The following is a 27,183-nucleotide window of genomic DNA, read 5'->3' as shown; positions in this document are numbered from 1 at the left end:
GTGAGGAGACGGAGGGAGTGAGCTGAGGGGTAGAGAAATAGATTTGGGTGTCGTCAGTGTAGAGGTGGTATTGGAAGCCATGGGAGGCTATCAGCTGACCCAGGGAGGAGGTGTAGATTGAAAATAAGAGAGGTCCAAGATCAGAACCTTGGGGGACCCCAACTGAGAAAGGAAGAGAAGAGGAAGTAGAATTTTAAGTAACGCTAAAGGTGCGGTTGGATAAGTAGGAGGAGAACTAGGGAAGAGGACAGTCACAGAGACCAAAGGCGTGGAGTTTTTTGATGAGGAGGGGGTGGTCAACTGTATCAAAGGCAGCAGAGAGGTCCAGGAGTAGGAGTACAGAGTAGTGTCCATTGGTTTTGGCCATTAGTAGATCGTTTGATCGTTTTAGGAGAGCAGTTTCTGTGGAGGACGAAATCCAGACTGAAGGGGATCGAGAAGGCTATTATCAGCAAGGTGGTCGCTCAGTTGGTTGTAGACCAGACATTCAGGGAGTTTGGATAAAAAGGGGAGCAAGGAGATGGGGCATAGGTTGTGAAGAATGGATGGGTCCAGTGAGGGCTTTTTAAGTATGGGTCTGACTGGGGCATGTTTTAGAGAGTTTGGGAAGATGCCAGAAGAAAGGGAGAGATTGAAGACCTAGGCTAGAGAGTGTAGAATAGAGCCAGAGGGTGAACGTAGCATTTGCGAGGGAACAGGATCCAGAGGGCAGGTGCACAACTTACTGCCCTGGACAAATGTTTTTCACTGATTTAAGATAGAAAATACAACATTTGGCCACTAGATAGTGCTAGTGATCTTCTATAATACTGATCTTCTATAATACTTCTATAATACCGCATTTGACCATCTAGTGGTCAAATGCGGAATTTCCTACGATATTTAGCACCATCTATTGGCCAAATGCGGAACTTCCCATGATACTTAACACCATCTTGTGGCCAAATACAGAACTTCCTATGATACTTAGTGCCATCTAGTGGCCAAAAGCATTATTTCCTTTGGTACTTAGCACCATCTATTGGTCAAGTGCGCAACCTCCTTAAAAGGCCAAATATTGAATTTAACAAAGTAACACAGTACTATCTAGTGGCCAAAGGTGCAATTTCCTATGATACTTGGCATCATTTCAGGTCAAATACAGAACCATGTAGTGATCAAATGCAGAATTTCTTATGCTATCTAAGACCGTCTTGTGACAAAATGCAGAATTTCTTGGGAAACTTACTACGACCTAATGGCCAAAGGTGCAATTTCCTATTATACTTGGCACCCTTTTAGGTCAAATGCAGAACTTCCTATGATACCTCGTACCATCTAGTGGCCAAATGAATTATTTCCTATGGAACTTAGCACCATCTATTGGCTAAATGTGGAATATCCTACGATACGTAACACCATCTAGTGGCCAAATGCAGAAAGTCCTTTCACAGATGAGCAGTAGTGCCACCAATTCCTAACGGCGAGCACAGATTACCCCCCACCTCCCCCCTTTGTTATAGAGATAAGGAGAGGGGGAGGTGTACTGTAGTTCTATCTGAGGGTGACAATGCTGCACAGACACAGTACAGTGGGTGAACGTTGTCAGGAAAGGTGTGACTGGCACAGATCGGGAAAAAAATAGAATGGAGAAAACGAATGCAGCCATCAGATTTAAGCATTGGTGTGATACAATGTAATATATCCTTGTTCTTGGATTTAGATACATTTTATCATACATTCTTAGATTTAGATACATTTTATCATACATTCTTAGATTTAGACACATTTTATCATACATTCTTAGATTTAGACACATTTTACCCCAACTTTTCATATGCCTGATATGTGGTTACTGTACCATGTACTTGTAAGAGAAAGTCTCCTGTTCTCTTTGTATTGCTTCCTCCATGTGAAATCCCTGGTGATCCTGCCAGTCCCTCTGCTTTCCTATTAAAACTGACCGCACTAGGCATGATAGCTCATCCATCCCAGAGTTATCAGTTTTGTGCCTGTGCTGGGAGGGCAGCATACCAGTCCTTCAATGGTTAGACTTGTGCTGACCCCCCCCCCCCTTCCCCCCTTCCCCCCTGCACAGCCATTTACCAGGAAGACCAGTGTCCTGCTGTTTCTCCTTCCCCACTTCTCTAAGCTCTTTATGCAGCTGAGAACAGAGGACAGGTGATCACTTATAAAAAAAGAAAAAAAGAAGTTATTTATAATGTTTTTTTTATCTATACAGAAATGTTTTGCTTTTCATTTCTATTTTTTTAGCCTGAACTGTTTTTTTTTTTTTTTTTTACAAGGTGAAGGGTCACATATCATTTAATAGCTGATGATGAATGATTTTTCCTCTACTTTTTCCCAGGAAGGAGTGTTATCTCATAGCCCGGTCCTGGAACTTCTCCAGAATATCTTATCATAGAAGGCATCAATATTTCTACATTTCTGCACACACACACTGTGTCTCTATAACACAAGCAGCCCATTGTGTGCTTCCTCCAGTCTGCAGAGTCCCCCAATCGGGCGGCCGGTCATTGATAGTACACGTGTTGTCACCGCTTCTCCCTCTTAAAGGAAACCCTTCCTGAGTGAATCCAGAAATTCCAATGCTTGACCATCATTCCAGAATACCAGTGTCCTGGATCAACATTGCAGCCAGGCAACTAGCATTTTCAGGGGGAGAGGCTTGCAGTGGTAGCCCTCATATTCTTTAAAACTGGAAATTTCAGTGGTATAAAGTGAAAGATCTTCCCTTTTCCCTGTTCTACCTGCCAAAGGGATTGCATTTCTGTCCATCCTGTCCTGAAATTTTAACAGCACTGCCCTGTCCGGCGAGGGAGGAGATTTTTTTTTCCTTCTGCTGCAGTTCAGTAACACATACAGGTCTTGTCCCTCCCCCAGAATGTGATTGGACAGTGAAAAGAGAAGTAGCATACTAATGAGCTCATCTCTCTGCTCTCTCCTGCTTTCAGTATGCTCATCACAATGTAGCACCCCTGATTGGCTCTCCCTGTTGCTTTTCCCACTCCCGGTCGGAGCCCTGCTGCATAAGGACAAGAGGCTAAAACAAAGTCAAATTCCACGACCTATACGGCTTGCATTAAAAAAAAATACTTTTTTTTTCTCTACATTGTACTGGTATGTAATGTTGGATAATTTAACATTGTTACCTCCTAGTTTTACTGAATGATTCTGGAGAAATATTTCATTTGCAATACGTTTAATAGTTGTCTTTTCTATCTTTTATTAAAACCGTAATAAAAATATTGGAAAAGAAAGAAAAAAAATAAAATACAATAGCTTTGTGAGCCAATCACAGCGGTCACCTGAGCGAGATACACAGAGATGAAACAAATCTCCCTACATAAGTTGGACCTGTGTATCTGCAGCAGTACTGGGACAAGGTCATCTAGGGGCGGACAGGCCGAATTCCCCCCCCCCAAGATGTATAAGTATTATGTGTCAGCAAAAATCCCCCTGAATGCTTACCCCCGAAGCATAAATTCCTCCTCCTCCCAGTACAAATCTGTCCCCCTGCTGAAATCCCCCCTCTCAATCTTTGCCCCCATACCCCAAATTCCCCCCGTCAAAAAAAAAAAAACATTTTTTTTTTCTCTTTCTTTTTCTTTTTCTGTCTTGTTTGATAATAAGTCATATGTGTCTACTAAAAACTGAATCACAATGTGCTAAGTTATACTCTGCAAATTGGAAGCAGCAATAACGGTATTTGTTTTATATGTATATGTGTATATATATATATATATATATATATATATATATATATATATATATATGAAAATGTTTTTTTTTCTTTTTCTGTGTTTGAAAAAAAAAAAAAAAAAAAACATTTACTCCTCCTAGCACAAATCCTTTACCCCTAAAGTTTCCCCTCTTAGTACGCATCTTCTCCCCCCGTCTCAAATTTCCCCTCCCAGCACAAATTCCCCCTAAATCCCCCCTCTTAGTACAATTCTTCTTCCCCCTTCCCAATACAAATCCCCCTAAATCACCACTCTTAGCACCCCCCAAATTTCCCCTCCTAGAACAATACAGTAAAACTTTGGATTGCGAGCATAATCCGATTCCAGAAACATGCTTGTAATCCAAAGCACTTGTATAGCAAAGCAAATTTCCCCATAGGAAATAATGGAAACTCAGATGATTCGTTCCACAACCATTTATTCATAAGTCTTTCAGTTTATAGTCCATATAAAAAGATTATAGCGATGTGACCAGGTTGTGTAACCAAAAAAATGTCCATCCACAAATGGAAGCCTCCACAAGGGGATTAGAAGCAAAATCCAGCAGGAGCTCCAGAGTATAAAAGAGAAGAGAGGCGCCTATAAGTGTAGCAATATGGTTACATTTAATGAAGGTACAACATTTAGCAACTCACATGGTTGATGATGTAAAGAGGCACATCTAAGTATGCAGGCATCAAGGGGTAAAGCTGTCCACATAGACCGTCCTCCACACCGCCGGTTCTCATCAATGTCAGTCTACAATTGTGACCGGGAAGACTACCCTGCAGTAGAGCGATCTGAAAGCGAGTCTTGAAGCACTTCTGGAGCGCAGCGTGGGAAGGATGATGTTGATGGCGGTGAGGAGGACGGTCTATGTGGACAGCTTTACCCCGGATGCCTGCATACTTAGATGTATCTGTTTTAATCATCACCCATGTGAGTTGCTAAATGTTGTACATTCATTAAATGTAACCAAATTGCTACACTTAGAGGCGCCTCTCTTTTCTCTTATACTCAGTTGTGACATGACGCTACTTGTATATCAAGACATCGCTTGTATATCAAGTTAAAATGTATAAAAAAAATGTGCTTGTCTTTCAAAACGCTCTCAAACCAAGTTACTCTCAATCCAAGGGTTTACTGTACTTACCCCATGCCACCCCCCAAATTCCCCCGTCCCCAATCTCCTTGTAGTGCCCCCCACCTTTACATGATACCACAGTGCCCAGGGCAGCTTCCTGTCCTGCCCACCCCTTGTCCTGGCTCTGATCTGTAGTCTTCCTTCCTCTACATGTGTTCAAAGTGCTGAATTTATAAAGCTTGTCTGAACGCTCATAAAAAAGGGGGTGGAGAGCTGAAATTACAATCTGCAGAGCTCAGTGAGGAGAGCACTGATGGCTGATTGGAGGGAAGAGACACCCCCACCCCTCCAAACAGCACAGAGGAACAGAGCTGAGGCTGTCAATCAGCTGGAGGTCCCTCCCCTGTCACCATTGTTCTCTTGGTGTCAGGAAAACTTGTCAGAAGGGATTCATGAGGATAGCAGGGGAAGGACGCAGCAGACAGAAATGACACTCAGTGCTCTGGATTGAGACAAGCGCACACTATAGAGGGATATACTTTCTTCATAGTACAAGTCTGAGGTTTACAACCACTTTAACCACTTCCCACCCGGCCCATAGCAGATGACGGCCGGGTGGTGGTTCAGTTATCCTGACTGGGCGTCATATGATGTCCAGCAGGACAATATGCTGCCGCGCGTCCCACGGGGGCGCGCATCGCGGCAATCGGTGGAGCGGTGTGTCAGTCTGACACTGCTCCACCGATCTTGGTAGAGAGCCTCTGGCGGAGGCTCTTTACCAAGTGATCAGCCGTGTCCAATCACGGCTGATCACGATGTCAATAGGAAGAGCCGTTGATCAGCTTTTCCTCACTCGTGTCTGACAGACACGAGAAGAGGAGAGCCGATCGGCGGCTCTCCTGACAGGGGGGGGTCTGTGCTGATTGTTAACCAGCGCAGCCCCCCCTCAGATGACCACACTGGACCACCAGGGATCGCCACTAGGACCACAAGGGAAGGGGCAACATGTGGGTGGCCAGGTATGCACCCCATGGCCATCCACATGTGCCCAGTGTGCCCAGTCAGTGCCCAATCTGTGCCAATCAGTGCCCACAAATGGGCACTGATTGGCACCTATATATTGCAGTGATGCCCAGAAATGCCACCCTTAGGGGCATCAGTGCCACCCATCAGTGTCCATCGGTGCCACCTGTCAGTGCCCATCAGTGCCCACCTATCAGTGCCCATCCGTGCCACCTATTAGTGCCACCCATAAGTACCCATCAGTGCCACCCATAAGTACCCATCAATGCCACCTACCAGTGCCAATCAGTGCCGCCTATGAGTGCCCATCAGTGCCGCCTATCAGTGCCCGTCAGTGCCACCTCATCAGTGCCACCTTATTGGTGCCACCTCATCGGTGCCCATCAGTGCCCGTCAGTGCAGCCATATCAGTGCCCGTCATTGAAGAAAAAAAACATACTTTTTTACAAAAATTTTTAACAGAAACAAAAAAAACTCGTTTTTTTTTCAAAATTTTCGGTCTTTTTTTATTTGTTGCGCAAAAAATAAAAAAAAACGCAGAGGTGATCAAATACCACCAAAAGAAAGCTCTATTTGTGGGAACAAAATGATAAAAAAATGTGTTTGGGTACAGTGTAGCATGACCGCGCAATTGTCATTCAAATTGCGACAGAGCTGAAAGCTGAAAATTGGCCTGGGCAGGAAGGTGTCTAAGTGCCTGGTATTGAAGTGGTTAAGGACCAATCCAATTGCAGTGCATTAACGTGCTTCCTTAAGGCAGCCTGTTGTTTAGGAAATGGTTGTCAATGGACCACATCGAATCAAGAATGAGCATGACCCTTCTTTAGCAACGCAGAGCAACACAAAGCGCAGTGTATGTACTGCGGTGCATCGAGGTGCCATTTACAATGAATAGCTCCACAATGAATGACGCATACAGCCGGTGTGTTATCATGCATTGAGGTAATCCGCATGCGTTACCCCATGTTGCCGCAACACACAAGTGTACACGGGGCCTTAAACTCTTCCCACCGGCGTCACATATATAAGAGGCAGCGCAGAGGTGGGCCTTAACCAAGAAGCCACATATAGACATTGGGATGTTGTACACTCGAATAGCGCCCCCCCCCCCCCCTCCAGATGAATGACAAGTTGTTACAGACAGCTCATCATCAAAGACCAGTGATCAGGAGCCAGTGGGCTGGGCTACCAATGACATCATCACTACGCCACCAATCATACTGAGTGCATAGTTGTGAGCCCCCAACCTCTGGCATCACGGGCTATTTAAAGGGCCAGCAGCAAGGGGGTTAACAATATTCAGCAACCGCTAATCAACTAGAATCAACATACACCCAGATCTTATGTACTCACAAATTCAAATCTATTATCCAGAACTATATAAATACCACAATAAGGACGCCATCCTATTATATGTTGATGGATACGATAAAAAAGTCATCAGTCGAAACTGACTGTAAAACCTGATATCGTTTATAACGCCATAAAAATCCGCCTACAGATCACTAAGCCCAATAAGATGGCAGAAAAGTAAATAAGCATCTCGATGTTATAATTCCTCCAATCGTAATAAAAATACATTCCAAAACTGAAGATGGGACGAGGCAGAGAGTACATGACACACGTTCTACGAAGACCAACCATCCTCCTCATCTCAGCACATAGAATTGGCGCTATAGTAATTCACCGTTTTTTAAATGGGCGCCAAAACTTTGATTGAACACATTTTAAACTTGATGATATTTTGGACAACAGTCTGAAAGGTTTAAGCTGTGATATTAATATTTAATTTATCACTTTCTACCATTTAAAGCCAAGATTGGGGTTAGGTTCAGCTCAGGGGTGGGGATTGTCATTAAAGGGACATTAAACTCTGCTAAAAAAAAATAGTTCTGTACAAGTATTCTTGTATTTGGAACTCAGAGAAGTCCCTTCTTTTGCTCTCAGGCATCTCCAAATCTCCAAATGATTTATTTTTTACTGCTGTGATCTGACTTTTTGTTATAAGGTGGCTATGTTTGTTCTCCGTGGTCCCACCAAACGTAGGAACATAGCCACCTTTTCTTGCTGGCTCCCAAGATGGGCTGGTGGGAAGGATACAATTGTTTGCCTCGTCTTTACAGCAACCCCTAATTAGGCAAGAGGATTCCATCCAAGTTCCAGTAGTTGCAGCCAGGAGGACTCCCCCATCCATGTTCTAGTGGTTGCAGCCAGGAGGACACCCCCCATTCATGTTCCAGTGGTTGCAGCCAGGAGGACTCCCTCCATCCATGTTATAATGGTGGCAGTCATGAGGACTCCCCCTATCTATGTTCCAATGGTGGCAGCCAGGAGCCCCTCCCCCATCCATGTTCTAATGGTGGCAGCTATTAGGACTCCTCATATCTAAATTCTAATTGTAGCAGCCAGGAGGACTTTCCCCATCCATGTTCCAGTGGTGGTGGCCAGGAGGACTCCCCCTATCTATGTTCTAATGGTGACAGCCAAGAGGACTCCCCCCATCCATGATTCAGTGGTGACAGCCAGGTGGACTCCCCCCATCCACGTTCCAGTGATGGCAGTCATTAGAACTCCCTCCATCCACGTTCCAGTGGTGGCAGTCAGGAGGATACCCCCATCCATGATTCAGTGGTGACAGCCAGGTGGACTCCCCCCATCCATGCTCCATTGATGACAGTCAGGTGGAATCCCCCATCCATGTTCCAGTGATGACAGTCAGGTGGAATCCCCCATCCATGTTCCAGTGATGGCAGCCAGGTGGATTCCCCCCATCCACGTTCCAGTGATGGCAGTCATTAGAACTCCCTCCATCCACGTTCCAGTGGTGGCAGTCAGGAGGATACCCCCATCCATGATTCAGTAGTGACAGCCAGGTGGACTCCGCCCATCCATGCTCCATTGATGACAGTCAGGTGGAATCCCCCATCCATGTTCCAGTGATGACGGACAGGTGGAATCCCCCATCCATGTTCCAGTGATGACAGCCAGGTGGACTACCCCATCCATGTTCCAGTGATGACAGCCAGGTGGACTCCCCCCATCCATGTTCCAGTGATGGCAGCCATGGGGACTCCCCCCATCTATGTTCTAGTGATGACAGCCAGGTGGACTCCCCCATCCATGTTCCAGTGATGACAGCCAGGTGGACTCCCCCCATCCATGTTCCAGTGATGGCGGCCATGGGGACTCCCCCCATCCATGTTCTAGTGATGACAGCCAGGTGGACTCCCCCCATCCATGATCCATTGATGACAGTCAGGTGGAATCCCTCATCCATGTTCCAGTGATGACAGCCAGGTGGACTCCCCCATCCATGTTCCAGTGATGACAGCCAGGTGGACTCCCCCATCCATGTTCCAGTGATGACAGCCATGTGGACTCCCCCATCCATGTTCCAGTGATGACAGCCAGGTGGACTCCCCCATCCATGTTCCAGTGATGACAGCCAGGTGGACTCCCCCATCCATGTTCCAGTGATGACAGCCAGGTGGACTCCCCCCATCCATGTTCCAGTGATGGCAGCCATGGGGACTCCCCCCATCTATGTTCTAGTGATGACAGCCAGGTGGACTCCCCCATCCATGTTCCAGTGATGACAGCCAGGTGGACTCCCCCCATCCATGTTCCAGTGATGACAGACAGGTGGACTCCCCCATCCATGTTCCAGTGATGACAGTCAGGTGGACTCCCCCATCCATGTTCCAGTGATGGCAGCCATGGGGACTCCCCCATCCATGTTCCAGTGATAGCAGCCATGGGGACTCCCCCATCCATGTTCCAGTGATGGCAGCCATGGGGACTCCCCCCATCCATGTTCTAATGGTGACAGTCAGGAGGACTCCCCCATCCATGTTCCAGTGATGACAGCCAGGTGGACTCCCCCCATCCATGTTCCAGTGATGGCAGCCATGGGGACTCCCCCCATCCATGTTCTAGTGATGATAGCCAGGTGGACTCCCCCCATCCATGATCCATTGATGACAGTCAGGAGGACTCCCCCATCCATGTTCCAGTGATGACAGCCAGGTGGACTCCCCCCATCCATGTTCCAGTGATGGCAGCCATGGGGACTCCCCCCATCCATGTTCTAGTGATGATAGCCAGGTGGACTCCCCCCATCCATGATCCATTGATGACAGTCAGGTGGAATCCCTCATCCATGTTCCAGTGATGGCAGCCATGGGGACTCCCCCCATCCATGTTCTAGTGATGACAGCCAGGTGGACTCCCCCATCCATGTTCCAGTGATGACAGCCAGGTGGACTCCCCCATCCATGTTCCAGTGATGACAGTCAGGTGGACTCCCCCATCCATGTTCCAGTGATGACAGCCAGGTGGACTCCCCCATCCATGTTCCAGTGATGACAGTCAGGTGGACTCCCCCATCCATGTTCCAGTGATGACAGTCAGGTGGACTCCCCCATCCATGTTCCAGTGATGGCAGCCATGGGGACTCCCCCATCCATGTTCCAGTGATGGCAGCCATGGGGACTCCCCCCATCCATGTTCTAATGGTGACAGTCAGGAGGACTCCTCAATTCATGTTCCAATGATGGCAGTCAAGTTTCTGATTTCACCTGATTGTACTGGCTCCCCGACTGGGATGCATAATACCATGTACTACTATGAGCCTACTAGAGGACACCATATACACCATACAGGGGATTGTATATACAGTATACAGTCCATAGGAAGAAACACACACCCTTACAGGTCTGTAGTGTGACAATGCAACTGGAGGATTACCCACGTTTTACCTCCAATGTAAAGAAGTCTAAACAGAAGATACAATGTAACAGTTCTGGGTATGCCATGCTCTCTGTCAAGCTCCTGGTGAAGCATGACATGCTGGAGGCTGTTACTTTGTATCTTTTGCCCACTGATATAAAATAGAAGAATAGAATGCTTGTTTGGACATACAGTCACCGGCCACTTTATTAGGTGCACCTTGTGAATACCGGGTTGGATCCCCATTTGCCTTCAGAACTGCCTTCATTCTTCTTGGCATAGATACAGCAAGGTGTTGGAAACTTTCCTCAGAGATTTTGGTCCATAGTGACATGATAGCATCACACAGTTGCTGCAGATTTGTTGGCTGCACATCCATTATGTGAATCTTCCATTCGATCACATCCCAAAGGTGTTCTATTGATTTGAAATGTGTTGAGTGTGGAGGCCATTGGAGTACAGTGACCTCATTGTCCAGTGGTGAGATGATTGGAGCTTTGTGACATGGTGCATTATCCTGCTGGAAGGAGCCATCAGAAGATGGGGACACTGTAGTCATAAAGGGATGGACATGGTCAGCAACAATACTCAGGTAGGCTGTGGTGGTAAAATGATGCTCAATTGGTACTAAGGGGCCCAAAGTGTGCCAAAAAATTATCCCCCACACCATTACACCCCCACCACCAGCCTGAACCGTTGATACAAGGCAGGATGGATCCATGCTTTCAAGGCATTTTCCTCCACAAAACCTGCCGCTTACTGGATATTTTCTCCTTTTCGGACAATTCTCTGTAAACCCCGAGAGATGGCTGTGCATGAAAATCCAAGTAGAACAGCAGTTTGTGAAATACTCAGACCAGCCCATTTGGCAACAACAACCATGCCATGTTCAAAGTCACTTAGATCACCCTTTCTTCCCCATTCTGATGCTCAGTTTGAACTCCAGCAAGTTGTCCTCACCATGTCTAGATGCCTAAATGCATTGAGTTGCTGCCATGTGATTGGCTGATTAGCAATTTGTGTTACCAAGCAATTGAACAGGTGTACCTAATGAAGTGACTGGGGAGTGTATATACACTGTACATATACCATATAAATATATACAAACAATTAGAAGGAGATGACAAACTGTCCAGGGTGATGTAAGGTGAAGAATTGTGACGTAAGTAAGTACAGATCGCACCAATTCGTCACAATACAATGTTTACAGTACAAGGGGTGAGTGTATACTGCATGCTCATCATCACCCGGCAATAATAAAACTGTGACTGATATACTGTAATGTGTGTAAAACATAATATAAACAGAGAGGAATTAGAGGGATTAAATGGAATCCATGGATGGAGTGGAGTTGGACCAGATCTCATTACAATCTACCCAAATATAAATAGACCATATTCTTATCCTCTAAAAATAACCCATACACATCCACTACTTAAAGTAACATTAAAAGTTTTTTTTTTTTAAATTAAAATAATAAACATGTTATACGTAGCTGCTCTGTGTAATGGTTTTGCACAGAGCAGCCCGTATCCTCCTCTTCTGGGGTATCCCACCAGCGCTTCAAGCCCCTCCTCTTCTGGGGTATCCCACCAGCGCTTCAAGCCCCTCCTCTTCTGGGGTATCCCACCAGCGCTTCAAGCCCCTCCTCTTCTGGGGTATCCCACCAGCGCTTCAAGCCCCTCCTCTTCTGGGGTATCCCGCCAGCGCTTCAAGCCCCTCCTCTTCTGGGTATCCCTCCACCTCTTCAAGCCCCTCCTCTTCTGGGGTATCCCTCCAGCGCTTCAAGCCCCTCCTCTTCTGGGGCATCCCGCCAGCGCTTCAAGCCCCTCCTCTTCTAGGGGTATCCCGCCAGCACTTCAAGCCCCTCCTCTTCTGGGGCATCCCACCAGTGCTTCAAGCCCCTCCTCTTCTAGGGGTATCCCGCCAGCGCTTCAAGCCCCTCCTCTTCTGGGGCATCCCGCCAGCGCTTCAAGCCCCTCCTCTTCTGGGGCATACTGCCAGCGCTTCAAGCCCCTCCTCTTCTGGGGTATCCCACCAGCGCTTCAAGCCCCTCCTCTTCTGGGGCATCCCGCCAGCGTTCAAGCCCCTCCTCTTCTGGGGAATCCCGCCATCGCTTCAAGCCCCTCCTCTTCTGGGGTATCCCGCCAGCGCTTCAAGCCCCTCCTCTTCTGGGGCATCCCGCCAGAGTTCAAGCCCTCCTCTTCTGGGGAATCCCGCCAGTGCTTCAAGCCCCTCCTCTTCTGGGGTATCCTGCCAGCGCTTCAAGCCCCTCCTCTTCTGGGGTATCTCGCCAGCGCTTCAAGCCCCTCTCCTCTTCTGGGGTATCCCTCCAGCGCTTCAAGCCCCTCCTCTTCTGGGGCATCCCGCCAGCGCTTCAAGCCCCTCCTCTTCAGCGAGTGTCCCCAGAGAAAGCACTTGTACGTGCTCGCTCCCAAGCCCATTTAATGCTAGTGAATTGTCTAGCATATGGTCCTCCACTAAGTCTGCTTCTTCTAATGTTGTTGCTGGAGAAACTAACTTTAAGGTGCTAACCCATTGGTATTTGGTCCCCGCTAGAATATCGAAATATGATTCTGATTACCCTGGAGCTTGTTTATATGGCTGTTCGGAGTCTGGCACTCAACTTCATATTTGGTGGGATTGCCCAATCGCCCAAAAATTCTGGAGGGCAGTTTTTGACTTGGGCTCCAAAATCTTTGATAGACCTATACAGCCCAATCCTGCTACAGCTCTATTAAACCTGAAACCGGATGGGATCACACGGAACCAATTTCGCCTTCTTTTACAGCTCCTAAAAGTTTCAAAGCAAACCATTGCCAGGGTCGTTTTTAAGGCAGGGCAAAAGGGGCAGCTGCCCTGGGCCCTGTCATTGTTGTGGGGCCCAGAGCAGCTGCCTCATACTTGCCAACTATCCTGGTTTAAATTCCCTCATGCCTTGAGGTTTTAGTCCCGTGCTGTGTCCCAATATCTCAGTGTGAAGTGCTGCTACTAATGCTACCCAGCTCTGCCCTTTTGTTGTGTACAGATGACTCACCTGCAGACCCTGTGTTTACATGTAAATTACTGGCATTCATATATAAATGGCGGCAATCATATGTATATCATGCCCCCCTGAGGTCGTATCCACAGTAATCTCTAGCAGCCAATCAACAAGCAGAAATCATGTGCTGTAACCTCTAGCAACTAATCAGTGAGCCGTAATGTGTGCTGTAACCTCTAGCAACCAGTCAGTGAGCGGTAATGATACACTGTAACCTCTGGCAACCCATCGCAATAGCTGCCTGATCTGATTCAGTAAACTGATTTTGAGTCTAGCTGCTATTTATTGTATGTCTCAGAGCAGGTGGAGAGCGAAACTGCATTGGGGGGCCCCCCAAGAAAAGTTTTGCCCAGGGTCCAATCAATATGAAAGACGGCCCTGACCATTGCTAAGGCATGGAAAACTCAATATTTAATTCTAGCTGAAACCATACACGGAACTAATAAAGCTCGTACTCATACTTCAATGGAAGTAATGGAAAGAGATCGAATGGGTCAATTGAGAAACTCTGGCTTCCTTGGGTTAAGCATTGTTTACCTCCAGACTTTTATGACACGCTATTATTGACTTGGTAATCTTACTCTGTTTGCCTTGTATATAATTTTTATTCATTTGGGATCGCATCACCACTTGTGAACCCTCCCCCCAATTAATCCCTTCCCCCCCTTTTTTCTCCCCTCTTCTCTCTATATACTCCTACTTTTTGGTTTCTACCGTTCTTTCAAAATTGTGTGGTACTTATTATTACTTATTACTTACATTATCTCTTCTATTCTTAACCGATTGCCGACCAGCCACCGTCATCTTACAGCGGCAGGTCGGCGCGATCCCGCGAGCTGTCGTAGTTATACGTCGGCTCGTGGGATCGGGATAGCAGCCGCGCGCTCGCGCCCGCTGCACTGCGGGGATGCCGATGCTCGTGGCCAACGGTCGCGATGACCGCCGGCCACGAATGATCGCGGCCACAAGAGGCAGAACACGGAAGTGTGTGTGTAAACCCCTGTTCTGTTCTCTGAGGAGAGAGAGATCGCGTGTTCCTAATAGCTAGGAACCACGATCCGTCACTTTCTCTAGGTCAGTCCCCTCCCCCATCAGTTAGAAACACCTCCCAGGGAACACAGATAACCCCTTGATCGCCCCCTGGTGTTAACCCCCTTCCCTGCAGTGACATTTTTACAGTAAGCAGTGCATTTTTATAGCACTGATCGCTGTATAAATGCCAGTGGTCCCAAAAATGTATCAAAAGTGACCAATGTATCCGCCATAATGTCGCAGTCCAGATAAAAATCGCAGACCGCCGCCATTACTAGTAAAAAAAAAAAATAATAATAAAAATGCCATAGATTGTAAGCTCTAACGAGCAGGGCCCTCTGATTCCTCCTGTATTGAATTATATTGTACTTGTACTGTCTGCCCTAATGTTGTTGTAAAGCGCTGCGTAAACTGTCGGCGCTATATAAATCCTGTATAATAATAATAATAATAATAAATCTATCCCCTAGTTTGTAGACGCTATAACTTTTGCGCAAACCAATCAATATACGCTTATTGAGATTTTTTTTTACCAAAAATATGTAGAAGAATATATATCGGCCTAAAATGAAAAAAAATTAGCTTTTTTAAAAAAAAAATGGGGATATTTATTACAGCAAAAAGTACAAAATATTGTGTTTTTTTCAAAATTGTCGCTCTTTTTTTGTTTATAGCGCAAAAAAAAAAAAAAAAAACGCAGAGGTGATCAAATACCACCAAAAAAAAGTTCTATTTGTGGGAAAGAAAGGACGTAAATTTTGTTTGGGTGCAGCGTCGCACGACCGCGTAATTGTCAGTTAAAGCGACGCAGTGGTGTATCGCAAAAAAGTGGCCTGGTCATTGAGCAGCCAAATCTTCCGGAGCTGAAGTGGTTAATATATACCTATTAGATTGATCTCCTTATTACTGTTCTTGCAAAGTGAAACAATCGTCACAAGCTGACTTTTTTCCTTCTGATGGAATTTTCTAATGCTTTCGGTGTAATACTTTATTGGTTTATTCCTTGGGTGGATATAACCTAGGATTGTTATTTTTATTTAAATTGGATTTTTTTGATTTCAATCAATTTTTTTTATTTTTATCAAATTTATTTTAATAAAATGCTTTTGGAGTAAAAAATCTATCTAAAGATATTTCTATTCCTATTTAAGATACTAGTTAAGATACTAATAATTTAGTTTATTCAGCATGAAATGGAGCTTAGTTATATAGCACGAGGCTGTATATTCTGCAGTATTTACATTTTTGGTAAACTCATTCAATGAATCCAATCTCTGCAAGCTGAGATAACATGCACTGCATTGATGCATTCACACGTTTTCACAGTAACCGTGAGATAAAACAAGGTTCGGGAACATTGCTTTATCCCATTGTTTTGCAAATCTATGTGCACTACAAACTGTATGATTGAATCGGTTCTGATATTGCCCATTTGCTAACCTGACAGCATGGACCCTCCTGATCAGGGTTTGTCCCCTACCTGTGCACAGAGGATAACCCTTACCTGCAGTACAGAGGGTGACCATCAGTAGGAGCATGGTGGAAGCCTTCCACTGGAAGGGGTCCTGCTAGGCCCTGAAATGTCGCACTATTTGCACTGTGATTATTCTCTCTATAAATAAATATATTGACTTTTTTTAACAAAGATGTTTTATGTACTGTTAACATATTACTGTATTTCCTATATCCTGATCGGGGTCTGTCCCTTACCTGCAGTGCAGAGGGTGACCATCACCAGGATCATGGTGGAAGGGCCCTGCACAACCTCGATGTGATCTCACCAACAACAATGTGAACTTTACATTAAAGATCCATGGTGTGGTGTCCTGGTGACATATTTTCTCTGTTTTCTTTAGCCTGATAGGGGTTTATCTGTGCACAGAGGATGACTGAGTTGGCATATTTCTTCTATTTTCTATAGCTTGACTGGGGGTCTGTCCTTTACCAGCAGCACAGGGGATGACAATCAGAAGGTTCAGTGGCGTCGCTAGGGGGTGGCTTTTGGGGCTATAGCCCCGAATCTGGGGCACATAGCCCCGATTCTCTGCAGGGGATGGGGGGCTCTCTAGGGACCCTGATGTAAGTGGGGGGCTCTCTGGGGACCCTGATACAAGGGGGGGGCTCTCTGGGGACCCTGATACAAGGGGGGGGCTCTCTGGGGACCCTGATTTAAGGGAGAGGCTCTCTAGGGACCCTGATGTAAGTGGGGGCCTCTCTGGGGACCCTGATTTAAGGGGGAGGCTCTCTGGGGACCCTGATTTAAGGGGGAGGCTCTCTGGGGACCCTGATTTTAAGGGGGAGGCTCTCTGGGGACCCTGATTTAAGGGGGAGGCTCTCTGGGGACCCTGATGTAAGTGGGGGGCTCTCTGGGGACCCTGATGTAAGGAGGGGCTCTCTGGGGGCCCTGATGTAAGTGGGGGGGCTCTCTGGGGATATATACACACGCATGTATATTACTGTATATACATGTGTATGCCCGCCCAAGCGTATGACTTTCTTTACTACACTAGCCCCAGATCTTTTGTAGACCTAGCGACACCCCTGAGCAGGATCATGGTGGAAGGGGTCCTGTGTGGCCCTGAAATGTTGTATTATTTGCACTGTGATCTCTCAAATAAAAAAATGGTGACATATGTCCCATATTTTCTATAGTCTGATTGGGGACGGTCCCTTGCCTGCAGTGCAGAGGGTGACCATCAGCAGGAACGTGGTGGAAGGGGGTCCTTCACAACCTCGAAACACCCTATTTGTACTGTGATGTGATCTTTCCAAAAAAATGTGAACTTACTGAAGAGCCACAGTATGCTTGTGACATGTTTCCTCTATTTTTTTTATAGCCCGATCAGGTCTTGTCCCTTACCTGAATTACAGAGGGTGATCATCATCAGGAGGGTGGTGGAAGGGGTCCTGCATGGACCCCCGAATAGGGTTACCACCTGTCCGGGATTCACCCGGACAGTCCGGGTTTTGAATCACGTGTCTGGGTTTCTGACCATCTAAAACCCGGACACAATATTCAGAATGGACTGTGGCTCCCCAAGTAATCAAGTACCACAAATGCCAAGTGCGCAGGTGTGCACACGGGCCCCACCCCCCATACACGGACAGGAGGGAGGGCTCCATCTGCTCCTCCCCTTCCCACTCCTACCCCTCTGTCTGCCCACCCACACTCCAATCCCCAGTGTTCTGCGCCCCAGGAAAGGGATGTGTGTGGGGCTGGAAGTTTGAAGCTCAGTAACTCAGCTCAGATACATGGTGGATGGAAGGTGTCGATGCCTGAGCCTCCATCCTCGGGTGAGTGAGCTCACCATCCAATGTCTGTAACTGAAATCCTCCCCCCCTCCCTCCCTTCTCTCTCCTGCCTCCAAGCAAGTAAGTACACTAAAGGTAAGGGGTGCCCTGTGGACTCTGATATAAGGGGGGCTTTAAGGACCCTAATTTTAGGGGGAATGCTGGGAACTCTGATGTAAGTTAGAGGTTTGGTAAGCAGTAACTCCTTTACATCAGAGTTCCCCTTTACAACAGAGTCCACAGTGTTCCCCCTTAAAGGGGTTGTAAAGCTTCGTGTTGAAGAGCCCACAAGAGCTGGGGGAAAGCAACGCGGGATCGCGCCCACGGAGATTCGGGGCTCAGGTAAGTAAAACAGGGGCTCGGGGGGATGCATTAAGGTGAAAAAACCCCTTGCACTCTCCGGCCCCCCCGAGCCCCTGTTTTACTTACCTGAGCCCCGAATCTCCGTGGGCGCGATCCCGCGTTGCTTTCCGTCAGCTCTTGTGGGCTCTTCATTGGACGATGGATAGCAGTGCAGCCATTGGCTCCCGCTGCTGTCAATCAAATCAATGACGCCGCGTGCCAGGTGGGGGCGGAGCCGAGTGATACACTTGGCAGCTGTGCCCACAAACTAACCCCCTTGGGAGAGCGCTTCCCAGAGGGGGGGTGGTTAGCTCTTGCGGGGAGGAGCCGAGACAGCCGCCGAGGGACCCCAAAACAGGTCGATCGGGGCCACTCTGTGCAAAACGAACTGCACAGTGGAGGTAAGTATGATAGGTTTGTTATTTTAAAAAAAAAATGAAACCTTTACAACCCCTTTAAAAATATATATATATATTTTTAATGTTATGTAGTTTGTTGTTTTTTCTGTTTGTTCTTTTAAAAAAATGTAATAAAAAAGAGTTGACGCGTAAAAATAAGATTGCTAAGCGCCGCTAAAGTGTTCAGGTTTGGCTTGAAGAAAAGGTGGCAACCCCTACCCTCGAAACGTTGCACTGTGATTTGTGGGGAAAAAAAAAGTAAGGTAAATGTGGAATTTATAAGAAAAGTCTGCGGTGGTATGCTGGTGACATAAGTCTTATATATCCTGATGGAGGGTCTGTCCCTTACCTGCAGTGCAGAGGGTTACCATCATCAGGATCATGGTGGAAGGCCTCATCAGCCGGAGTCCTATATCCATCCCTGGGTGTCGGAGGAGTGTGTACCTGTTCATACATCCAGCAATGTATATTTATAGCAGGGAGTACACACCTATGGAGTCACACCCTCCTCTCCAGCTGACACATCTCCCTCTGCCCTGACATGTGGCTCCCGCACTGGTGACTGTCCTTCAATCCCCAGCGCTGGCACCCATGAGCAGCTCCATCCACACGTGAACGATGCCATGCCATGTGTCACCGCATAACGATTTCCTCCATCTTCCCGCACGCTCATAATTGCTATTTAATGAGAACCATTTGTCTTTCATCTGTTGATCTAATGGTTTACATCGTGATCGTTGTTTAATCGGCTGAGAATGCTGCTAATTGTTTATCCGAATAAAAAAAAATTGTGCCTAGCGGAGGGACTGAATGCTGGTGTCACCGGAGGTGCTAAAAGATTGCCAGTAAATCCGGCTTGGTGTTACTGAATCACTTCCTCGTGAGCTTGGGACAAAACGAGGGGTATTTAAAGGCTATGTCCACCCAAAACTAGACCAACTTCCTGTTGTGTCTTCAGGACAGGAAGTGAGTGCAAATCTCCTTGACGGGATACAAGCAGCGAAAAATAAACCAGCGTTCTATCAGAAAGCCGCTACCCATCAGAATATCTAACGGAGTGACGTTCCATCGCGGTCATCTTGGTACACCCGCACTCGTCCGCAGTAAGCCTACAGTCAGAAGGCGACAAGCGGACATCTTTATACACCCACCAAAGTCTTGCATTTCACACTTAGTTTTAACAGTATAAAGGAATATAAAGGAATATTAGTGGTAAAAAAAAGCACTTGTGGGTTTAAACAATCTTGTTTTTTTGTACAATTCTCCTTTAAGGGGGAGTGGCAAGGGGTGTGTCCTATGCCTGCACACTTTTGCTGATAGGTGTCCCTCATTCCCATCTCAAAAAGTTGGGAGGTATGGAAGTGACGTTCCATCGCGGCCATCTTGGTACACCCGCACTCATCCGCAGTAAGCCTACAGTCAGAAGGCAACAGCGGACATCTTTATACACCCATCGAAGTCTTGCATTTCACACTTAGTTTTAACAGTAAACCATAATTCCCAGCTGTCCCTGATTTGGAACAATGTCCCTCTGTCCCTCATTCCTCCTCATTTGTCCCTCATTTTGGTCTGATCTGTATAGTTGTATATAAAATGCACTTTTTATCTATGAAAAAGTGTTCCCCAGCGCTAAAACCTTTCATCTGATTTCTAAATTGCTGCATTTGTAAATTCCAAAAGCCAGTATCAAGAAATAGTAGTGGTAAAAAAAGCAATTGTGGGTCTAACCAATCTTGTTTTTTTGTACAATCCTCCTTTAAGGGGGAGTGGCAAGGGGTGTGTCCTATGCCTGCATACTTTTGATGATAGGTGTCCCTCATTCTTATCTCAAAAAGTTGGGAGGTATGGAAGTGACGTTCCGTTGCGGCCATCTTGGTACACCCGCACTCGTCTGCAGTAAGCCTGCAGTCAGAAGGCGACAGCGGACATCTTTATACACCCACCAAAGTCTTGCATTTCACACTTAGTTTTAACAGTAAACCATAATTCCCAGCTGTCCCTGATTTGGAGCAATGCCCCTCTGTCCCTCATTCCTCCTCATTTCTCCCTCATTTTGGTCTGATCTATATAGTTGTATATAAAATGCACTTTTTATCTATCAAAAAGTGTTCCCAGCGCTAAAACCTTTCATCTGATTTCTAAATGGTTGCATTTGTAAATTCCAAAAGCCAATATAAAGGAATAGTAGTGGTAAAAAAGCACTTGTGGGTCTAACCAATCTTCTTCTTTTGTACAATTCTCCTTTAAGGGGGCGTGGCAAGGGGTGTGTCCTATGGCTGCACACTTTTGCTGATAGGTGTCCCTCATTCCCATCTCAAAAAGTTGGGAGGTATGGAAGTGACGTTCCGTCGTGGCCATCTTGGTACACCTGCACTCGTCCGCAGTAAGCCTGCAGTCAGAAGGCGGCAGCGGACATCTTTATACACCCACCGAAGTTTTGCATTTCACACTTAGTTTTAACAGTAAACCATAATTCCCAGCTGTCCCTGATTTGGAGCAATGCCCCTCTGTCCCTCTTTCCTTCTGATTTGTCCCTCATTTTGGTCTGATCTATATAGTTGTATATAAAACACACTTTTTATCTATCAAAAAGTGTTTCCCATTGCTAAACCTTTCATCTGAACACCAGTTTATTTTTCGCCGTCTGTATCCCATTGAGGAGATTTCCTCCCACTTACTGTCCTAAAGACACAACAGGAAGTGAGGTCAAATCTCTACAAAGTGAGGGGAAATTGTACCCACTGTACCCAATGTACTCACTGTACCCACTGTACTTACTGTACTCACTGTACCCACTGCACTCACTGTACCTACTGTACCCAGTGTACTCACTGTACCCCCTATACCCACTATACCACAAGAGGACCAGAACACGAGCAGTATACAAATACTGACTTTGTTATGTCTTCCTCCCAGGTCCTGACAGACAGCTTTAGGAGCCAATCACTTGGGCAGGATGGACTTCCCGATCACACAACCATTACGATTGGCTGTCACAGTGGTCACATGATCGGGAGACTGTCCCACTGGCTCCTGATCATGACTAGAGACTGGGAGCTGTCTATGATAGCTCGGTCACTGGGTTGGAAACACGCAATGAGCGCACTCTCAGCACAGAACTCTCGGCTGTCTATGGATGCATTTGTGCGGCATGTGGGCAATAAATCTCGCCCTCTTCGCTGACGCACGTATGCGCTACATGGGCGATGTGAGGTTATAGTACAAATATTCAGCCTTTAGAATTACTGTAAAGCGGTATTAAACCCAAAGGCAAACATTTATCATATTCTTAGATGGCTGCATTCATTTTCTTTTTTATAGTCTTTCTTCTATTTTCATCTGGAGATCCAGCCAGTAAGTTTGATGTTTTTCAAAAGAACAAGCTCTCTTCCAGATCTGTCAGTATACAGGGATGAGACAAGCCATTTGCCACTGACAGAGGTGCTTACAATGATCAGTTTTTCTTTATTTGTGTAAAACCTTTATTCCAAAAAGAAAAACAGTTTGCTGTAACTGAATATAAAGTATTGGCTTCAATTTGTTAGTGTATTTAAATCTGCAAATACATCTACCCCCCCCCCCCCCCCCCCGAATGACAATGCTGCTATCCAAAGGTGCCCTGTGCTCCTTCATCCATTGTGCAGGCGCTCTAATACAGAAGGTGTGTCACTGACAAGATCACCAGGTGAAAACGAGGAAAAGCCTAAAAAGGAAAACTAATGCAGCCACCACATCTAATAATTGGGAAGCTGCAATATAATACCTCCTTGCAGCATGTTGTGTCCCCAACCCTTTAGATGGCCATATATAATTCAAGGTGCAATTTTGGCTATTCCTAAGTATATACTGTATACACTAAATCAGGGGTCTCCAAACTTTCTGAACAAGGGGTCAGTTTGCTGTCCTTCCGACTTTGAGGGGGTCGGACTGTGTCCAGTGGGAGTAGAAAATGCCCTGGCATCAAAGGGAGTAAAGAATGCCCCATCTTTGGTATTAGTGGGATGAATATTGCCCCATTGTTGGTATTGCGGGGAAGAAATAGTGCCCCACCATTGGTGTCTTTGGGAGGAATAGTGCCCCATTGTTGGCATTCAGGGAAGGAATAGTGCCTCATCATTGGTGTCTTTGGGAGGAATGGTGCCCCATTGTTGGCATTTGCGTAAAAACTTTTAGAACGCTTAGTCTACAACCGTCTTGGCTCCTACCTCACTGACAACAACCTTCTTGACCCCTTACAGTCTGGCTACCACTTGCTACACTCCACTGAAACTGCCCTACTGAAACTCACTAATGACCTACTAACTGCTAAAATCAATGGCCACTACTCCATACTCATACTACCCGACCTCTCTGCAGCCTTCGATACTGTTGACCATTCCCTCCTCAAAAAAAACCTCCACTCTCTTGGCCTTCAAGACTCTGCTCTCTCCTGGCTCTCCTCCTACCTATCACAGCGCTCCTTCAGTGTGACCTATAACTCTATTTCCTCCTCTCTACCTCCTCTTTCTGTAGGGGTACCTCAAGGTTCTGTCCTTGGACCCCTTCTCTTCTCAATTTACACCTCCTCCCTTGGTCTCCTAATAAACTTCCATGGCTTCCAGTACCACCTCTATGTTGACGACACACAAATCTATCTCTCTACTCCTCACCTGACCCCTTCAGTCTCCTCTCCCATTACTAACGTACTAACTGACATGACATAACATGGATGTCACACCACTTCCTCAAACTCAATCTGTCTTAAATCGAGCTCATAATTTTTCCTCCAGCCCATAACTTCTCCATCAAGATCAATAATACAACCATCAGTCCCTCCCCTCATGCCAAGGTACTAGGTGTAATCCTAGAGTCTGACTTGTCCTTTCAGCCCCAAATCCAATCACTGTCCAAATCATCCAGACTTCACCTCCGAAACATCTCCAAAATACGCCCCTTTCTAACCGTCAAGACCATTAAGCAACTTATTCACTCCCTTGTTATCTCTCGCCTTGACTATTGTAACTCCCTCCTCATTGGCCTACCTCACCGCAAGCTATCCCACCTTCAGTCTATCATGAATGCCGCTGCCAGACTCATCCACCTTACCAACCGTACAGTGTCCGCCACTCCTCTCTGCCAATCCCTCCACTGGCTTCCCATTGCCCAATGAATAAAATTCAAAACACCAACAATAACATACAAAGCCATTCAACATTCTGCCCCGAGCTACATCACCATCTTATCAAATAAAATCACCCAAACTGTCCCCTCCGCTCCTCCCAAGACCTTCTGCTCTCTAGCTACCCCGTCTTCTCCTCCCATGCTAGTCTCCAGAGCCTCTCCCATCCTATGGAACTCACTATCCTAATCTGTCCAGTTATCTCCTACTCTGTCCACTTTTAGGCGATCCCTGAAAACTCATCTCTTCATGGAGGCTTATCCTGCCTCCAGCTAACAACCAAATCTACTCCCTTCATCAGTTCATCCCTCACAGTCCCTACCTTTTGTTTCACCAGCCCCTCCCTCTTAGATTGTAAGCTCCCAGGAGCAGGGATCCTCTAACCTTCTTGTTTTGAATTGTACTGTTGTTGTAGTGTCCCCTACATTGTAAAGCGATGTGCAAACTGTTGGCGCTATATAAATCCTGTATAATAATAATAATATCTAAGGGAAGGAATAGTGTCCCATCATTGGTGTCATTTGGAGGAATAGTGCCTCATCATTGGTGTCAGTGGGAGGAATAGTGGTACCAATGGGAAGAATAGTGCCCGTTTGTTGGTATCAGTGCCTGGAATTATGCCCCATTGTTGGCGTAGAAGGAATAGTGCCTTGTATCAGTGGGGTGAATAGTGTCTCAAGGGCCTGATAAAGGTAAGCAAAGGGCTACATCCAGCCCCCAGGCCGCAGTTTTATGGTTTCAAATGTGTTCTTAATGGATGACTGAACTCCTTTATGCTTGTCTTCTCTCCCTCCTCCCTTGAGGACCCACCTTCACCTGGCTGTTTCTCTCCCCCTTCCATTGGGCACTTATCCTAACCTGGATTTTTCTCTTCCCCCTCCCTTGGGGACCCATCCTCACTTGATGGTTTCTCTCCCCCCACCTTGGGGACCCATCCTCACCTGGTGGTTTCTCCCCCCCCTCTCGTGGAGACCCATCTTCACCTGGTGGTCTCTCTCCTCCCTCCCTTGGGGATCCAATTTTACCTGGTGGTTTCTCACCCCCCTCCCTTGGGGACCTAACCTTACCTGGCGGTTTCTCTCCCCCCCTCCCTCTTGGGGACCTATCTTCACCTGGTTGTCGCTCTCCCCCCCTCCCTTGGGGACCTATTCTCACCTGGTGGTTTCTCTCCCGCCTTCCTTGAGAACCCATCCTAACCTGGTGGTTTCACTCCCTTGATGACCCATCCTCACCTGGCAGTCCCCCCCCCCCTTTGGGGACCTAACCTCACCTGGTAGCTTCTTTCCCCCTTCCTTGGGGAGCTATCCTCACCTGGTGGTTTCTTTCCCCCTCCCTTGAGGACCCATCCTCACCTGGTGTTTTTTTCTCCCCCCTCTCTGTTGAAAGGACCCATCTTCACCTGGTGGTCTCCCCCACTCCCTTGAGGATCCATCCTAACCTGGTGGTTTCTCCCCCTCCCCCCTTTGGGGACCTAACCTCACCTGGTAGCTTCTTTCTCCCCTTCCTTGGGGACGCATCCTCACCTGGTGGTTTCTCTCCCCCCTCCCTTGAGGATCCATCCTAACATGGTGGCTTCTCCCCCCCCCTCCTCTCTTTGGGACCCATCCTTGTTTAGTGGCTTCTCTCTCTCCTCCCTTGGAGACACATCCTCACCTAGCAGTTTCTCCCCCCCCCCCCGGAGACCTAACCTCACCTGGTAGCTTCTCTTCCCCCTCCATCGGGGACCCATCCTCGCCTGATGGTTTCTCTCCCCCCTCTCTTGCGGAACCATACTCACCTCGTGGTTTCTCCCCCCCTCCGTTGAGAGGACCCATCTTCACCTGGTGGTTTCTCTAGCATCCTCACCTGGTGGTTTCTCTCCCCCCTCCCTTGGGGGCCCATCCTCACCTGCCAGTTTCTCTCTCCACTCCCAGACTTTTCCCCGCACTGCGCCAACTCATACTTTAATGACATATTATGTAACTGTTTTGTAAGTATTTCTTAATATGGTTCCATTGAAATGCTTGTTCATGTTACTATATGTCATAACATGCAAATATGTTTTATTATCATTAGTGCCCTGTTCCCTTTAGACCTCATACACACTATTAGATTTTCTGTAGATTTTTGTCTTCAGATTTACCAAAACCATGTAGTGCTTGGGGGCGTGGTCTGGAGCTACATGGAGTAGGTCGTGCAGTGTGAGAGCTCCGCTCGGGATCAATACTTCACACAGATCCTTGGGTCTATATCCCCCGCAAACAGACACCAGAAATCACTCAGAGCTGACATGTTTCCTACTAAAAGGTCTGGTGCCATCGCTAAGCTGGACAAATACCGTCACGAGGAGCGGGACCCGGGGGATGAGGAAGATGGCGCCGACCCGCACCCTGGAGGAAGAAGACCGGCCCTCAGGAGACACAGCCAGAGTGCTAGAAGTCATCACCCTGTGCCAATCCACCCTCACCTCCAGGATTGAGGAGGTGAAGGTCGACATCTCCCTAATCAGGCAGGATGTCTAAAAGCTAAGAGAGAGGGTGTCTGAAACAGATCGCCAGGTGGACCATGTGGAGGAGGGCCTACATCTACTCCAAGTCACCACCGAACTACAGTATCAACTAAACACGGTTCTCTCCAAGCAGGACATGGAGAATCGTCTCTGGAGGTGCAACCTGCGTTTTGTGGGACTTCCTGAGAGATCCGAGGGTGCCGACCCTCCCACGTACCTGGAAAACCTCCTCAATAAGACCTACGGCAGGGAAGCCTTCTCCTCCACGTTCGTGGTGGAGCGCGCACATCGCCTTGCTGGGAGCCCCCTCCCCTACTGGAGCACCGCCGCGAACCTTTATTGCCAAGTTCCTGAACTACCGCGATCGAGTCACCATCCTCAGGCTAACCCGGGAAAGGCAATATCCCCATCGGTAAAGTGACTGTAGCGGTGTTCCCAGACTTCTCGGCTGAGGTCCAGAAAAAAAGAGCGAAATTCACTGAGGTGAAAAGACAACTCCGCGTGCAACACCTGCCGTATGCAATGCTCTTCCCGGCGAGGTTCCGCGTGACGAGCAACGGCAAGACGCACTTTTTCGAGGACCCACAGGCCGCTCTCTCCTGGCTGGAGCAACGCCTCGCAGCAGGCCCGCCGTGCACTTAGATCCGCAGCCCTGAGGACAGACGCCACGCATTGCCTGGAACTGAAAGCTGCACATCCTGCAGGATCTAAATCCTCATCGTTAACCCGGGAGCTGTGAGTTGATCACATACTGCCTATTCCCTGCTGCTCCCTCCCTTTCTACCCCACACTATGGCCCCGCAAATGCCCTGTCTCCTCCACATCCATCGGACAAACTTCTGCCGCTCCCCCGCAGCATAATTAACTCATGCAT

The 27,183-nt window shown here is 47.2% G+C and overlaps 1 protein-coding gene across 1 annotated transcript in view; it reads right to left on the bottom strand.

Annotated features, from left to right (window-relative positions):
- The window catches only part of LOC141148356 (serine protease 53-like), a 52,129-nt gene extending 33,014 nt beyond the window's left edge, over window positions 1-19,115 (bottom strand). Inside the window, exon 1 of the mRNA XM_073635758.1 lies at window positions 19,013-19,115. Coding sequence (XP_073491859.1) covers window positions 19,013-19,115 — 103 coding nt within the window. The remainder of the gene's footprint in view (window positions 1-19,012) is intronic.
- Window positions 19,116-27,183: the final 8,068 nt, after the last annotated feature.

The sequence above is a fragment of the Aquarana catesbeiana genome, linkage group LG06, assembly GCF_042186555.1.
Source record: "Aquarana catesbeiana isolate 2022-GZ linkage group LG06, ASM4218655v1, whole genome shotgun sequence".
In the NCBI taxonomy this organism is placed as follows: Eukaryota; Metazoa; Chordata; class Amphibia; order Anura; family Ranidae; genus Aquarana; species Aquarana catesbeiana.
The sequence above is the reverse complement of the archived record's forward strand: the minus strand, read 5'-3'. Positions and strand labels throughout refer to the sequence as shown.